The sequence below is a fragment of the Meles meles genome, chromosome 9, assembly GCF_922984935.1.
Source record: "Meles meles chromosome 9, mMelMel3.1 paternal haplotype, whole genome shotgun sequence".
NCBI classification, from domain to species: Eukaryota; Metazoa; Chordata; class Mammalia; order Carnivora; family Mustelidae; genus Meles; species Meles meles.
In genome coordinates, this window is record NC_060074.1 from 2803652 (window position 1) to 2821330 (window position 17679).

A 17679-nucleotide genomic window follows, 5' to 3' on the forward strand; every position below is an offset into this window, starting at 1 on the left:
AGGCGCCCCCTGACTTTCGCTTTTAATAAAATGTAGTTACCTTCATGTGTATTATTCTGACATAATTTTGATTTCACTCTAAAAAGCTAATATAGTCAAACAAAAAGGGAAGTTTTAAAGTGAAGTTATTGTTACCTTATCGTAGAGGTTTTGTTAGCTAGTCAAGAAAGAAAAGCTTTTTTTTTAGCTTTTTTTTAGTTTTGTTAGCTAGTCAAGAAAGAAAAGAAAGAAAGAAAAGAAAAGAAAAGTCAAGAAAGAAAAATGTCTAGGCTGGATATTACTTGTTAGCCTTAAAACTTACTGTTTGTTTTTTAAAAGCAGGCACAAAATTGGAAAAATGATGTTATTATTGGGACGTCTATCTGAATAATACAGAATGCATGGAAAGAGAAATACCATTGGGAAATACCAGGGAGCTAGCTGATGGGAGTGTTGGAAGGTCAGACTCCGAAGATATGATCTTTTTCTCTTCCTTTCTAACCATTATTTTGTTGAGAACACTTAACATGAGAGCTGCCTTAAAATTTTGAGTGTACAGTGCAGTATTGTTGACTAGTGGTGCGATGTTACACAGCAGATCTCTAGACATCTTCGTTGTGCTTAACTGAAATTTGATGCCCATTCATTAGTAACTCCCTATTTCCCCCTCCCCCATCCTCTTGATAACTGCCACTCCAATTTTTGATTCTTTGAATTTAACGATTTTAAATACCTCCCATAAATGAAATCGTGTAGTATTTGTCTTTCTGTGACTGGCTTATTTCACTTGGCGTAATATCCTTAAGACTCATCCATGTTGTCATATGTTGGAGAATTTCTTTTTAAGGCCGAATCATAGTCTGTCAAATGTATATACTACAGTTTCTTTGACCATTGATCCATCAATGGACATTTCGTTGTTTCCACGTCTTGGCTATTGTAAATAGTGCTGCAGTGAACGTGGGAGTGCTAATATTAGTATCTCTTTCAGAGCCTCCTTTCAGTTCCTTTGACTAAATAGTCTGGCATGAGATTGGATTGCTAGATTATATAGTAGCTCTATTTTTAATATTTTGAGGTGTCGCCGTACTGTTTCTATAGTATTTGCATTCCAATTTCTCCACATCTTCCCCATATCTGTCTTTTCTTTTTTTGATAATAGCCATCCTGATAAATGCGAGCTGGTACTTCAGTGTGGTTTTGATATCGTTTACCTGATGATTAGTGAAACTGAGCGTTTTTTTCACTTACCTGTTTGCCATTTGTATTTTCTTCTTTGGAGAAATGTCTATCAAGCTCTTAGCCCATTTTTTATTTGTGTTACTAGTGTTTCTAATAGTGAGTTTTAGGAATGCCTGTATACCTTGAAATTAACCGTCAGATGAATGCTTTGTACTTGTTTTCTGCCATCCCATGGGTTGCCTTTTCATTCTGTTGATAGCGTCCTTAGCTGTACAGAAGCATTTTAGTTTGTTGTAGTCCCTTTGTCTGTTTTTCTTTTGTTGCCTATGCTTTTGGTGTAATATCAAAGAAATCATTGCCAAGATCAGTGTCAGGAATATTTTGTCTTCTCTTTTAGGAGTTTTACAATTTTAGATCTTATATTTAAATCTTTAATCCCTTTTAAATTGATGTCTGTGTATGATGTAAGATAAGGGTCCAATTTCATTCTTTTGTATATGGATATCATTTTCCCAGCGCTCTTCGTTGCAGACTCTCCTTTCCCCATTGTGTATTCTTGACACCATTGTCAGACATTAGTTGACCATGTATACATGGATTTATTTTTGGACTTTCTATTCTTTTCCGTTGGCCTTTATATCTTTATGCCAGTACCATACTGTTTTTGTTTACTGTAGGTTTGTAATGTATTTTGAAACTAGGAGGTGTGATGCCTCCAGTTTTGTTCTTTATCTCTGGATTGATTTGGCTTTTTGTAGTCCTTTGTGGATCCATGAGTTTTAGAATTGTGTTTTTCTGTTTCTGTAAAGAATGTCATTAGGGTGTTTGGTAGGAATTGCATTTGTAGATTGCTTTGGGTTTTATGGGCATCTTAACAATATTAAATCTTCTGATCTATGAACACAGATTGCCTTCCCATTTGTCATCTTTGATTTCTTTCATCAGTGTTCCCTAGTTTTTAGTGTACAAGTCTTTCACCTCTTTAGTTAAATTTATTGCTAAGTATTTTATTGTTTTTTAGTGCTATTGTAAATGGGATTGTTTTTCTATTTTTTTTTCCGATAGCTCATTGTTAGTGTATAGAAACATAACTATTTTTTGTATCTTGATTTTGTATACCGCAACTTTACTGAATTTCTGAGTTCTAACAGTTTTTGATGGAGTCTTCAGGGTTTTCTATATGAAGGATCAAGTCATCCAGAAACAGGGACAGTTTTACTTCTTCCTTTCTGATTCGGATGCCTTTTATTTCTTTCTCTTGCCTAACTGCTTAAGCTAGGACTTTCAGTTTTATGATGAATAGAAGTGGCAAGAATAGGCATCCATGTCTTGTTCTTGATCTTAAAAAAAAGTTTTACAGTTTTTTTACCATTGAGTTTGATGGTTGCAGTGAGATAAAAGCCAAAAAGATGGCTTCTTATTACGTTATTTTCTTTCTATTCATAGTTTATTGAGTTTTTAATCATAAAAGGGTATTAAGTTTCATCAGATGCTTTTTCTGTACCCATTGAGACAATCATGTGACTTTTATCCTTTATTTTGTTAATATAGTGTATCACATTAATTGAAATGCAAATGTTGAACCATCCTTGCACCCTAGAGATACATCCCATTGGTTTATGATCTGTTTAATGCATTGTTGCATTCAGTTTCTAGAGTTCTCCTGAGGATTTTTGTATCTAATATGCATCAGGGATTTGGCCTGTAGCTTTCTTTCCTCCCATGTTCTTGTCTGGCTTTGGTATCAGGGTAATGCTAGCCTGATAAAATGAGTTTTGAAGTATTTCTTCTTTCAGTTTTTTAGAAGAGTTTGGGAAGGATCAGTGTAAATTCTTAAGTAAATGTTTGGTAGAATTCTCCAGTGAGCCATCTGGTCCTCGGCATTTTTTGTTGAAGGGTTTTTGATTATTGATTCAATCTCTATACTAGTTGTAATTCTGTTCAGACTTTTCCTTTCTTCATGATTGAGTTTTGGTAGGTTGTATGTTTCTAGGAATTGAGCCTTCAATTATCCTGTTTTTTTCGCATATAATTGTTCATGTAGTCTTTCATGATTCTTTTTACTTCTGTGGGATTAGCGGTAATATCACTTCATTTTTTATTTGGGTTTTTTTTTTTTTTCATTATTCTAGCTAAAGGTTTGCCAGTTTTTTTGTTTTGAAAAAACCAAGTCTTAGGGGTTTTTTTTTTCCTGTTTTTCTCTTTTCTGTTTCATTTATCTTTGCTTTGCTGTAATCTTTATTTCCTTCCTTCTACTAATTTTAATCTTAATTTGTTGTTTTTCTGGCTCCTTCAGGTATATAGTTGGGTTGTTTGCTTAACATCTTTCTTTTTTAATGTAGGCATTATTGCTATAGATAAACTGTCCTACTTCTACTGCATCCCATAAGTTTTGGTATGTTGTGTTTTCATTTATCTCAAGGTATTTTCTAATATTCTTTTTGTTTCTTGATTCAGTAGTTGATCAAGAGTGTGTTATTTAATTTCTACGTACTGTGAATTTTCCACTTTTCTTCCTATTAATTTCTAGTTTCATTCCATTGCAGTCAGAAAAAATTCAGTATGTTTCATTCTGCTTAAATTTGTTAAGACTTGTTTTGTCTTAACACTTTTTCTATACTGGAGAAAGATCTGTGAGTTTGAGAAGAATATGTGTTCTGCTGCTGTTGGGTAGATTGTTCTGTATATATCTTCTAGGTCTGTTTGGTCTGTAGTGTTGTTCAAGTCCTCTATTTCCTTATTAATCTTCTGTCTGGATTTTCTATCCATTATTGGTCTTGATCTGAAAAGAGAACCAACTAGAGAACTGTGTGGAGGATGGAGTTGGATTTTAGAAGAGATGGTTGAAGTAGCTTCATTTAGAAGTATGAACAAGTTTGGGGGCGCCTGGGTGGCTCAGTGGATTAAGCCGCTGCCTTCGGCTCGGGTCGTGATCTCGGGGTCCTGGGATCGAGCCCCGCATCGGGCTCTCTGCTCCGCGGGGAGCCTGCTTCCTCCTCTCTCTCTGCCTGCCTCTCTGTCTACTTGTGATCTCTCTCTGTCAAATAAATAAATAAAATCTTTAAAAAAAAAAAAAAAAAAAAAAAAAAAAAAAAAAAAAAAGAAGTATGAACAAGTTTGGAAAATAAAAATCTCATGAAAAACAAAATTAATAGTTAAGGTATTCTATTCAGTGAGAATAAAGAGGAAAAGCTGAAATGAGGTATTGTTGTAAGCAATAGCAGCTTGATTTGCACCTAACCTGTTCGGTGAAGTTAAATATGGGTGGAAGTATGGTTGCCACAGAGTTCCAAGATGAAAGAGCTTGTCAGAAAGGCTGATCGGAAGGGTTTCCTGTAAACAGTATTGGGACATTAATCTGGAGGTAATAAATGCTTCTCAGGTTCAAAAAGTAATTTCAGAGGAGGTAGCCTTAGAACTGGTTTTTGAGAAAGACTAGGTGAGCACAGGCATTTGAAATCACATGCAAAGCCAAAGACTCCTCAGAGCTCAGAGAAAGCTGTGTAGAAAGTAGGAAATGAGGCTGGAAAGGTGCTTGGGTCTAGATTCTAAAGGATCTTGTATACTTTATATGGGAGTGTGGATTTCTTGCCATGTGGCCAAAGGAAATAAAATGAGTAGTTTTATGTTGCAGGGGTAGTCAAGAGGATATGACCACCAGTTGACCATTGAACTGAACCCTGGGCAATTGGTAGCTCCTCAGTGCGCCCTTCCCATTCCTACCCCTTCTTCCCCAGTGCCCGCTCTGCCTGCCATTCCCTCAGTGGGAGCTGTTCCAAGGGCATAGCCTTCAGGGAGTAGAGCTCTAGCGTTGTTGAGACCATCTGGACATTGTGTGAGACAACCCAGTTAAGGCCTTATTTATATAGACATTTAAAATTCGGGAGTGGGTGCAGAGATCTACTTAACCTTGTGGCCACCCAAGACCAGTTCATAATCATATGAATGCTTATGTTAATAGAATGTGATATTCTTTTAATAATAGTAATGATATTGTAAAGGAAGTAGTTAAAGCTTTTTTAAAGAAATTCAGATGTGAACTTATTAGTATATCTGCATATAATTAGTATGAAAAGTTTGATTGGAGTCACCTTTGTTCAGGCAGTCTTAGTAGCACTGCACTTTTTAGTTAATTATATATCATCTGTTTGCAACATCCTCTTTCCTGCTATCACAAATTGCCTTCACAATTGAGGCTTATTAATTTAATACTGAGTATTCTCATCTAATCATTTCCTTCAAGTAGTATATGTTGATGAAGTAGAAGAGTGGCAAGATATATTTGGCCAATGTCAATCAATTACTTGGTGTGCATGTAATAATATATTTTTTATTGAGGTGTTTTTGCACTGTCATCATACTGACCAGAGTCAGATTCGTACTTGGCACATCCAGATGCTCCAACTTTGTGTGACCTAGATAGAAAACATATGGGAGTATGTGCATGTATTTTTAGCAAGTTAAGCTTTCTGCCTTAGGGCAAAATATATGCAAAACTTTAGGAAGTGGAAAGAAAATCTCTGTTTTAGAAAATAATATAGAATTGATGAAATGGTAGAAAAAGCGCTAAAAACTATTTGCTGTAGTAAATATGGTATTTAAAAATTTTCAGTTTTTTAAAAGATAAAGATCCTTAATTTTTAATTACCATATTTTTAAAAATTTTAATCCATTTTTAAATAATGAGTGCTGCTTTGAAAATGAATTTTAGTTGCCTGAGCAATAGCAAAGATTTAACTTTCTGGCAGACCTCTGTAATCATTTATTGCTGTCCCAACTGTAACTAATTTAGAAAATGCTCCTAAATTACCCACCTTGACCTGATGCAGTAATTGTCTACTTTGAATAATGTTCTAGAACTACTAGCAGTATTTAGTTAAAAATGAAATTCTACATTTAATTAATCATGATTCTCATGATTGACAGCTTTTTTAGAACTAACCCATTTCTTCAAGTGATCTTTTTACAATTCTGTGCACTAGCTACTCAGCACATCAGGCAGTGAAACAACATTTTTGCATTAATCAGCAGCTAAGATTTATATATTTAGGCAGCACCTGAGGCAGCACTCTAATACAAACTAAAATAATATGATGTTTACATTAGAACTAACCCAGGCTTTATATCTGTATCAGCGCAAGAAATCTTGGAATTTTAAAACATTAGTTTTCTTGACTACTTACTTTAAATATATTTACATGTATGTATCAGAGATGTAGCATAGCTTTAGAGAGATAAACTTTTCATGAATAAATTGTTATTACTCAGCTTGTCCTTGTTTAAAGGAAGTTGTGATATGGTAAGTATGAAACAAGGATACTTCCCAAACAGCAGATTGTTCAGAACCTTACCTGCTTGGTGTTATTTTGAATATTGTTCCTTAAAACACCGACTACTAGCTGGCTTAAAATAATAGCTATAATATCAGAAGCCAGCACTTCTTTGTCTTTTTACACTCATATGCACAAACATACAAACATACACATTAAGAAATGCAAAGATTACAGTCTGACAGTTTCTCAAAAAAAAAAAATTACCATATTACCCAGCAGTAATATTACTATTAAATAATATTAATAATAATATTAAGCAAGAGAAGTGGAAACATATTGCACACACAAACTTGCATATGAATGTTGATAGTAGCATCACTCATAATAGCCAAAAAGTGGAAATAACCCAAATGTACATCATCCAATGAAAGGATAATTCAAAACTGTATCCATACAATGGAATATTACTTAGCCATTAAAAAGGAACGAGGTACTGGTACAACACGGATGAGCCTTAAAAACGTTATAAGGTGAAAGAAGCCACTCACAAAAGACTATGTATTGTATAATTCCATTTATATGAAATACCTAAAGTAGGCAAATTTATAGACAGAAAGTAAATTAGTGATTGCCTCAGATGAAGGTGGCAGGGAATGGAGAGTGATTGCTAACAGGTACAGGGTTTCTCTTTAGAATGATAAAATGATTTTATAACTGGTTTTAATGGTTGCATCATCCTGTGAATATACTAAACAACATTGACTTACATACTTTAAATGGACAAATTGTGTGGTTTATGAATTAATATCTCAGTAAGACTGTAATATTTAAGAAATGAAAGAAAAATGAAGGCTACTTTGGATTTCCTAAAGTAAAGGAGTAGAAAAAGATTATAATTTCTAACCCATGTAGTGGTATGACAACCAGCAGTCTTAATTTTTTAAAAATAAAGAGGTAGTTTTCAACTCCACTGGGGTTACTTTTCTCTAGAAAAATGTATTCTACAAATGTTCATTCCTTCAGAAAATTGTTTATTGTGCCCTTTTGGATACCTGACACTGTTCTTGATACGAGGGACTCAGTCACATTCCCGATTTTTCTTTTCTTCCTCTCTACTTGCCATCACCAAGTCACATCAAGTCTGTTTCATATTCGTTAGTTGATCACTTGCCCTCTTTCCCTCTTAGCAATATGCTTAGTTCTGTCACCTAGTCCAGTGATTCTCAGCCACAGGATGTATGTATGTATGTATGTATGTATGTATGTATGTATGTATTTGATGGTGGGGAGGGACAGGAGAGAGAGTGTTAAGCAGACACTCCATGCTGAGCACAGAGCGCAACGTGGGGGCTCAGTCTTATGACCCTGAGATCATGACCTGAGCCAAAACCAAGAGTCAGACAACCGACTAGGCCACCCACCCAAGCACCCCTCAGCCATAGTATTAATATTAGTAAAGTACCAATGTATGCAAATGTTCTACCTTAAAACAAAAATTAGAAGAATAATCCTGTAATTGTCACACTGACTGGCTTGCATTTCACTTTGTTTTTTTGTAAGTGTAAGAGAAAGTGGTAGCATCATAACTAGTGTGCCAGGAATTATACACAATCTTCAATGCCTATTGAAATGTTTTGTGAATGTGAACTCATTCATTTTAGCATGTCCTCAGGAAAAGTGAGAACCTCTGTGCTGGATAAATTCAATCACATTTTTAAAAACTCATATTGCTTTAGTTTCAGTTCTCACTAAATCGTTCTTACAAAAGATCTTTTTTATAGAAATATAGTTGACAATACAACATTATATAAATTTAAGGTATATAGCATGTTAATTTGATACATTTATATATTGTAATATGATTGCCATCGTAGCAATAATTAGCATCTCTATCATATTACATAGTTATCATTTATTTTTAGTGGTTGGGATAATTAGGGTTCAGTCTTTTAGCAAGTTTGACGATTATTATACGGTACTGTTGTTAATATTTGCTATATTGTGCATTAGATCTCTAGACTTAATTACTACTTGTTCCAAGTTTGTACCTTTAAACAACATCTGTTCTATCTCCCCACCTTCTATTCCCTTGTAACTATCATTTTATTCTCTGGTTTCTTCGAGTTTGGTTTTAGATTCCACATATGAACAATATCATACAGTACTTGTCTTTCTGTATCTGACTTCTCTCACTTAACATAAGGTCCTTCAAGTCCAGAGATCTCTTTCTAACATCCATATCTGATCAAGCATTTTCCCAGTTAGATGTCTTTCTCCAGTGACTCTGCATTGCGTATAAGATAAACTAAACTTCTTTGCGTGATATGATCGGTCGCTCATGATCTTGCTCCTGTCTGTCCGGCGTCATCTCCAGCAGCCCGTATTCTCTGCGCTTCCGTGCCTTTGCCTGTGCCCTTCTGTCTGTCAGCAGTGCCTATCCCATGAGTCGTGGGTGACAGACTCCTTTCAGGTTTCTCTGCACCTACAGTTGCTCTGTGAAGTAGACTTAGGTTTCTACTACAGTGCGTCTGCTGTGTTTTGTAATAGCAGTTTTTATAATGCATTATAATTAATTTACTATCTTATTTTCCTTTTCTATTTTTAGCTCCTTGAGAGTCAGTTCTTCTCCTTTTATCTTTAATTTCCCAGCTTTGAGCATGGAATCTGGTGTGAAGTAGATGCTCAACAAATATTTGCTGAATAAGTTCAAAATGAGTGGGATACCTGGGTGGTGCAGTCAGTTAAGCCTCCAGCTCTTGGTGTCAGCTTGGATTGTGATCTTAGGGTCATGGGATTGAGCACTCCGTCTGACCCCCTGGCCTCAGCGCAGTCGGCTTAAGAGTCTCTCTCCATGACCCACCCCCATGTGCTCTCTTTCTCTCTCTCTCTCTCTCAAAATGAATAAATAAATCTTCAAAAAAATTTCAAAATGAGCACCTCCAAAAATTTTATTTAGCCAAAGTATTTATAGATTATATGTGATAAAATTGAAGATTAAAAATATATTTGTGACTCTACATCCCATATTTCCTGAAGCAGTTGCAATTTTAAATAGTCTAGTATATTGTCCTGTAAGTATAAATGTAGTTACCAAGACATAATTTTTGTTTAGAAATACACATTGGGGACACCTGGATGGCATAGTCGATTAAGCATTCAGTTCTTGGTTTTGGCTCAGGTCATGACCTCAGGGTCATGAGATGGAGGCCCGTGTTGGGCTCTGTGCTCAGCATGGAGTCTGCTTGGGATTCTCCCTCCTTCTGCCTCTCCTCCCGCTTATTCTCCATAGTGCCTGTCTTTAATAAATAAATCAATCTTCCAAAAAAAAAAAAAAAGAAATACACACATTGAACCTCTACTCAGTTTTTTAATTGATTATAATTTATTTTTATACTTTGATTTCTTCATGTACTTTATTTTTTTCTAATTAAGATCACTTTGAAAGCAATACATAATAGTGGAAAGGTGAAATTTAAGATGGTGCAATACCTGAATTATTTTCCTAATTCTGTCATTTTGCTGTGCACTTTGGGCCTAATTACTGCACATCTGTATTTCTATGAATATTAATGAATGAAAATAACTGGAAATTTAGAAATTCTTAGGTATAAGGATCTGTATTATAAGATTAAGTTTAGTACTGACAGCTGCATTCAAAATTCTGATTTTAGAATGCTGGGATCGTAGCTCCCACTCTTTTTGGACTTCCATTATTCTGGTGTGGTTTCTTTGATTTGGGGACCCCATTTATTTATTTATTTTTAAGTGAATAGATCAAAAATAATTTTGGTTTGAGAATACATTAATACCCTTGAGTTAATTGGAGAGTAGAGAGTATATCACATGGCTGTGGAGGGTAATCATACATGAAAATGCATTTGTCTTTGAGAATTCCAAGTTCTCAAATGTTGGCTCTCTGATGTTGGCTCGGACTTATTACGGTCTTTGACTAGAGAGGGGAGAGATGTTAGCAGAGTAAAAATAGTAAGTTTGGAGCCAAAAGGATGGGGTATAAATTATGGCTACATTACCTACTGTCTAAGTTTCTTTGGATAAATCAGTCAGTCTGAGGTTCATTGCCTTCCTCTGCACAATGAGGCAGTAATACCTACGTGAAAAAGTTGTGAAAATTAACAGTGGTTTCTAGAATAGTAGTGCCAAGTAAGTTCTTCATAAATCGTAACTCCTATGTGATTAGTATTAATAAAACTCTGGAAATGGGTAAAAGGTTTCCTGTTACACTGAATTTCAGGTTATTTATTCTTGAGTAGTTGAGTAGTTGTTACACTACCTCTGTTTTCCTAAGCAGGTTTGTCTTTAAGATTCTAAAAATCTTCACACATCAACATGCAGGGTCAGTGCTAATGCCATGTCCAGAGGGGCACTTCCCTTCACTGCTATCCCCCAGCATGCCAGTTAGAGGGCAACACTGAATCCATTTACTTCACTTTTCATTTTATTATATATAATATTCTTAGTACTTCAAACTGCCTTTGTAGGTTTCTGTTCATATTAAGGAGCTCATTTGGTCAGAATCCTTTGATCTAGTTTGGTCTAATCAGAGTCTCACTGTTTCTCTCTCACTCTCTCCCCTTTGCAATCAAATATTTAAATCACAGTTTTTTCACTCACAACAAATATAACTTTTCTACATTACAGGGGAAAAATAAAGGAACTTCTTAACCTCTACCCATTGAATCTACAAACCTACTTGTTTGTACACCCATTCTTTCTTTACTGCTTCCAGTTCGGGGGTGTCAAGTTAAGACCCACCCTTGATCCACACCTGCCTCTAGTTACTGCTCTGTCTGCTTTCAGTTTACAGTGAAACTTTCTGAAATGCTGTCTAGTTTCACATTTTTTTAAAAAATTTATTTCTTTGACAGATCACAAGTAGGCAGAGAGGCAGGCAGAGAGAGAGAGGGAAGCAAGCTCCCTGCTGGACAGAGCGCCAGATGTAGGGCTCTATCCCTGGACCCTGGGATCATGACCTGAGCCAAAGGCAGAGGCTTAACCCACTTAGCCACCCAGGTGCCCCTAGGTTCACATTTTTTACGTTCTCCCCATAATCAGTATATGTCTTTGAGATTTGGCTTCGTTTATGCTCCTTCCCTAGAACTGCCACACTCTTCTGATGGTTAAATCCTGTAGCCACGACTCCGTTCATATCTTTGTCTCTTGACATTGGTCTTCTGTGACTGCTTCTTAAAAAATTATCTTGTTCTGTGTACCGTACTGTCCTATAGCTCGACCTCCCTCCGTGTCGACACTACTCCTTCTCAGTCTCTTCTTCCTCAAGTCCTTTGAATGTTGATGTTTTCTCCTAGGTCCTTTACACATTTTTGTCAGGATTTGGGAGGTGCCAGGTGAATGTTTGTTAATGAACAAATTATGCCTGTATTGATGGTTTCTCAAGAGATTTACTATAACTGGATCTTGTTAACTGAACAAATTACAATATGTTATATCTGATGGTGCACTTCACAAACTTGGGTCCAGTCTCTCTAGACCATGATTCTCTTAAACTACCCTACTACATATTTCCAGTGAGAAAATCCAAGCTCATTATTCAGCTTTTTATGTCTATGAGATTCAGTTAGCTTTTTAAAGTGGTCTGTATGTACAAGGTAATTGCAAAGATAATTTTAAAGAGCATGCATTATCTCAAGTTTTTATACCATTTAGACTCTTTACGGAATTCTTGCAGCTTAGTTTTCCATCCTCAATAAAATAGTAATACCTTGCTGAGAATAAGAACTTAATTTAAATGTACTTTAAAGTATATACTCTAAAGGTTAGAATTGGGCACTGTCCTGTGTGCTTGCCTACCTTGTTTATTTTCATCTTTCATCAACTCTGGGAGATAAATAGTCTTAGTCATTTTGTAGAGAGGAGAAAACTGAGGTTAGGGAAAGTTAAATAGATTTTATACCATAACATATAAGTTACTAAAATTCACAACCAGAGTTCTGACTTTATAGCCCATGCATCTCTTCTAAATGATACTGAAATTATAAGCTGGGGATGAATGCTAAATGCGGAAATAAATGAGGTAAGCATTTGAGTTTAGTAAATCTAAATTGTGTTAAAAATTGTCTGTGTCTCTTTGTCCCTAGGCAATTATTTGGCAGAAAAATAGAGTATCTGATCATAAGATGGCTCTCATGTCTGTTCTGGGGACTGGCGTTATGGGCAATATGGAATCCTTTCAGTACCACTGTGAAGAATCTCAGGTATACCACAAAATGTTCTTAAATAATTCTGGTTTACCACTGAAACTGTCAAATTATTTTTCTTTTGGGGTTTGGGTTGGCAAGAAGTTTTTCTTATAACATTTTAATTAGATATATGTATAGGGTAAAAAAAGAAAATACATTTACAACTTCTATTAACCCTCTCTTGCTAGCCCTACTTCCTGTTTTTTTTTTTTTTTTTTTATTTCAACATTGTGGTTACATTTTTTTTCTTAATAATGCTTTTCAGTAAAGGATGTTATCCATTTACTTTTTGCTGTGAAAGAAGAAGAGTTGGGGCATCTGGGTGTCTCAGTCAGTTAAGCATCCAACTCTTAATTTCAGCTCAGGTCGTGATCTCAGGGTCATGAGATTGAGCCCCACACTGGACTCTGCACTTAGCAGGGGGTCTGCTTGAGATTCTCTCCCTTCCCTCTGCTCCTCCCCTCAGTCTCGCTCGCTCTCGCTCAAATACACAAACCTTTTTAAAAAAATGTTAAAAAGAAGAGTTGAGCTCTCTAACCTTTGTTTTCCCTTCGCAATTCTAAATATGTACTCCAGCTTCCTTTTCTTGATCTCTCAGCTTCAGACAGTGCTTCTTGAATTCCTGTAATCCTAGGTGAGGTTATGAATTAAGAACACTCCCAGTCTTATTTTTCTATCATGTCAGCCCTACTTTTATATTCTCAAGCTTAATGACTTGTTTTCTTTTGCAGCCAATTTTCTCCATCTTTTGTTTGAACATTGACAGCAAAAGTTGAAAATTTATTTGGAGAATACTGCATGTCTACGAATAAATTTCAGAATTTCCTAAGAATCCATGTTATGTGTTCATTTTATACAAATGAGACTATTTCTATTGTTGCAATTAAATGGAATCTCCTTTCTTGTTCTCCTGTCACTTGCTCAAAATTTGCTTTATATATGAACCATCTTATATAGTGTTTGCTTTTTCTGGGCTTTCCAAGATTTGGGTTTTGTTTGTTTGTTCGTTTGTTTTTTCCCTTTCTTAAGTGAAGAAATGTTCTTCATCATGTCGACAATTAAATTCAGCTCATTTCCTTATTCTGGTAGCTATAGCTAGTAATTTATTCTATTCCATTTTTTAAAAGCATTAGATTCAGAACCTAATTTCTTAATTGAACTGATTACATGCCAGGGGTTTTGTACAGCTCCCATCCTGGAATTTTTTTTCAAAGGAATACTAGTTGTTTACATTATTACATATATCCCATGTCTTCCTGAGAAGTATTCGTTCTCATTTTTCTCATATACATCTTTAGTTAACTACCACAGAAAGGAAACATGAGAGGTAAATTTTATGTATGAGAATGACTTTATTTTGTACTTTCCCTTGTTGACTTTCTCTCTAGTCTGGTAGATCTCGAATTCTAGATTGAAGATAATTTTTCAGAACTTCGAAGGCATTGAGTACCTTTGACCATCCATTGTTGCTGATGGGAAGATGAATGCATTCTAGTTCTTTATTTCTGTGTTTTTCTTTCTGAACGTTCTTGGGATCTTTTCTTGGTCTCTGTTCCAAGAATTTCTCAAGATGCATCTCTTTTATTATTCATTTGCTTATTATGCTGAGCACTTGTGAGACCTTTTGAATCTGAAAATTCATTTCTTTTTCAGCACTGGGTTATATACTTCTATCTGTCATAACTTTGATCATTTTTCTCTTTTAATGAAACTCCTTATTATTGATTTAGGATCTTCTGTTATTTTTCTCCTACTGTTTTTCTCAAGTCTTGTATCTTTTCCTTTTTCTGTAAGTTTTTGGAGATGTCTGGCTCTGTTTTACCCCTTCTGGATTTTTTTGAACGTTTTATGTTTAATTTCCAAGAGTATTTATTTTTTATTTTTCTAGAGAGAAAGAGACAGAGAGAATGAGGGTGGGGAGGGGCAGAGGGAGAGAAAAAGAATCCCAAGAAGGCTCTCTGCCCAGCACAGAGCCTAATGTGGAGCTTGACCCCACGACCCTGAGATCATGACCCTGGCTGAAATCAAGAGTCAGATGCTCAGCCAACCGACTGAGCCACCCAGGTGCCCCTCCAAGAGTCTTTTCAAATCTTACTGCTTTTTTACAACTTCATACTGTTGTTTTATGGATACAAAATCTTCAATCTCTTTAGAGATACCAAGTTTTATTTCTATTTTTAAATTATTTTTTCCTTAAATTATCTCTTTTTTAGGAGGAGGTCGGTTTTGTTTTGCTGTTCTGGTCTTATTCCTCCAAGCCATTTTTTTCTGCGCATATGAAGTCTAATTGGGGACTTCGTGTTTGTGGCTGGCTTATTGAGTGTCAGGCTTCAGTTGAGTATTAATCAAGATCCTGGTCCTGTTCCCAGAGTCTGGGGGAGTCATAAGTGCCATCATGGGGTGGGGGCCAGGCACACTGCACCCATACTCACTGTTCCAGTTCTCAAGAAATTCATCTCTCCCCGCTCCCCTCCTTTCCTTCCTCTTTTTCTTTTTTTCTTCCTAGCACAAAGTTAGATAATTGTCATTGGCTCATGACAAATTATCCTTATTCATTTCTTTATGGAAGAGTCTGTAAGATAGAATCTGCTTGTTTTTGCTTGTCTGCTCACTTGAAGCCTGAAGGCTCTGTGTTCTGTGGGACAATTGGTTTCTTGTTCTTCTCTTTTTTCATAACTTGTTGAAATTTCTTTTCTGCTACTAGTTCTTCTATTCTCCTTGGAGTATTGCGTTCTTAATTATTATCATTTTATTAGTCTTGGATGGAAGCTTGTGCTCAGTTGATGTTTTCTATGCCTGAGGAACTATTCAGGCCAGCCTTAGTGGCCAGCTATGGTGCCTGGAGCACTGGCCATGATCTGACATAGGTCCTGTTTTTCAGAGCTTCCTTAATAGTTGTTAAGTAGTGTCAGTATACCCTGGTGCCACCTTAGACTCGTTATGGTGGCTAACTTGGGATAATAAAGGTACTGTCTCGGGATAGCAAATTCCCCCATGTTCCTTGTGGTTTCATGGGACTGCATTGCCTGCACTGGTAACCCAGGAAGCTTATGACAGGAGATCCAGACTGGATGATCTTTGGTATTGTGCCCTAGGTATGCTAGCTGTCGTAGTTTGGTCTGAAGCACTGGCATTACCTACATGCTTGTTAGAGAGGAAGGACCTCATTCCAGACATAGGAAATCAGGATCTGCATTTTAACAAGCCCCCACATTCAAGTATGACAAACCTGATGTAGAGCTTGGTCAGTTATGATTTCATGTGTGATTGGAACTGTCCTGCTAGTCATTTTCCCGGTGGAAAATCACTGTATTGGGATGTGTTGCCAGATCTATGCTTGCCCGTTGATTTTGAAATTTTCTCTTGAATTGAGTGAGAGCTGCTGATAATCTGTCATAGATATCAAAACTTTTGCTGTACCTTAATGTGGTTATCCTTGCACAGAGGAATGGAGGAATTTGGAAAGCATGTGTTGCTGAATAGTTCCAGTTCCAAGGGTTGTCAGAATGATGAACTTTTGAGTGTGTCTCTAGTGAGAGTGACCATCTAACCAAATCTCTCCTCTATTTACGTACTGTGTGTCTAAATGGCTGTTGTATTTATGTTGCCAGTAGCTCCCCATCACCACTTCATGCTCTCTGGACTTGTAAGGAGGTTTATCCTGTATCAGAGTTTCTTTGACCCTTTCCATTCCTGGCTAAAAGCAACTTATGTTGTTTGCCTACTGCTAAAGTTGCCCCATCTCACCTCACTTCTGTCCCTATCACATATCTTCAGGTTGTGAAACTTGGCCACCAAGATGCCTTCACTGTCCTGGGATGGCAAATGCATTCGTCACTGAGAACCTTGGATATAGAGAATCTTCCCATATCTCTTCCCATAATGTTGAGGGTCACTTTCTTTCCTAGAGCGACTTAATGTTGGAGAATCTCTTATTTATGGATGGTGATCCCAGCTGAACCACTGCTATGATGGCATTTATTAGGAGTTTCCCAATGTGGCTTTGTTAGCTTAAGAGAGCTCCTCAGATTTTGATTTTTTTTTCTCATGTTTGTTTTTTGATAACTCTCTTCTCTTGATATTTTTATCTCTGCGTTTTTTCATGCCAAGTTCTGGGTGAATTCCTCAGTGCTGCCTGATTTTTACTCCCAAAACTGTATATTTCCTATTCGTTTTCCTGTTCTCTTCTTTTTTTTTTTTTTTTAAGATTTTATTTTATTTTTTGACAGACAGAAATCACAAGTAGGCAGAGAGGCAGGCAGAGAGAGGGGGAGGCAGGATCCCCTCTGAGCAGAGAGCCCGATGTGGGGCTCAATCCCAGGAACCTGAGATCATGACCTGAGCCGAAGGCAGAGGCTTTAACCCACTGAGCCACCCAGGCGCCCTTTCCTGTTCTCTTCTAAACTTGTTTATAGCGACGAGTCTTGATTATTTTAATCACCTGATTTTTTAAATAATGGATGTAACTTTTCTTTACTCTTCTGAAAGCATAGTACATGTACTAATTTCCAAGTTCTTTTCTATTGCTCTGTCGTTTCTACTTTACTGGGAGAATATTCTCTCATTCTCTGCTGGTTTTTTTTTTTTTAATTTATTTTTTCAGCGTAACAGTATTCATTGTTTTTGCACAACACCCAGTGCTCCATGCAAAACGTGCCCTCCCTATTACCCACCACCTGTTCCCCAAAACTCCCACCCCTGACCCTTCAAAACCCTCAGGTTGTTTTTCAGAGTCCATAGTCTCTTATGGTTCGCCTCCCCTTCCAATTTTTTTTTTTTTTTATAAACATATAATGTATTTTAATCCCCAGGGGTACAGGTCTGTGAATCGCCAGGTTTACACACTTCACAGCACTCACGATAGCACATACCCTACCCAATGTCCATAACCCCCTCCCCCTCTCCCAATCCCACCTCCCCCCCAGCAACCCCCAGTTTGTTTTGTGAGATTAAGAGTCATTTATGGTTTCTCTCCCTTCCAATCCCATCTTGTTTCATTTATTCTTCTCCTATCCCCCTAACCCCCC

General features: G+C 36.5%; 1 protein-coding gene across 9 annotated transcripts in view; it reads left to right on the forward strand.

The window, feature by feature from the left end:
• The window catches only part of PMS1 (PMS1 homolog 1, mismatch repair system component), an 86521-nt gene that overhangs the window by 44213 nt on the left and 24629 nt on the right, over window positions 1-17679 (forward strand). For 8 of the 9 annotated variants that reach the window (XM_046018881.1, XM_046018888.1, XM_046018890.1 and 5 more), the window contains one exon: window positions 12551-12667. The exons of the other annotated variant lie outside the window; for it this stretch is intronic. In XM_046018881.1, coding sequence (XP_045874837.1) covers window positions 12551-12667 — 117 coding nt within the window. The remainder of the gene's footprint in view (window positions 1-12550; window positions 12668-17679) is intronic. 9 annotated transcript variants of the gene reach the window in all.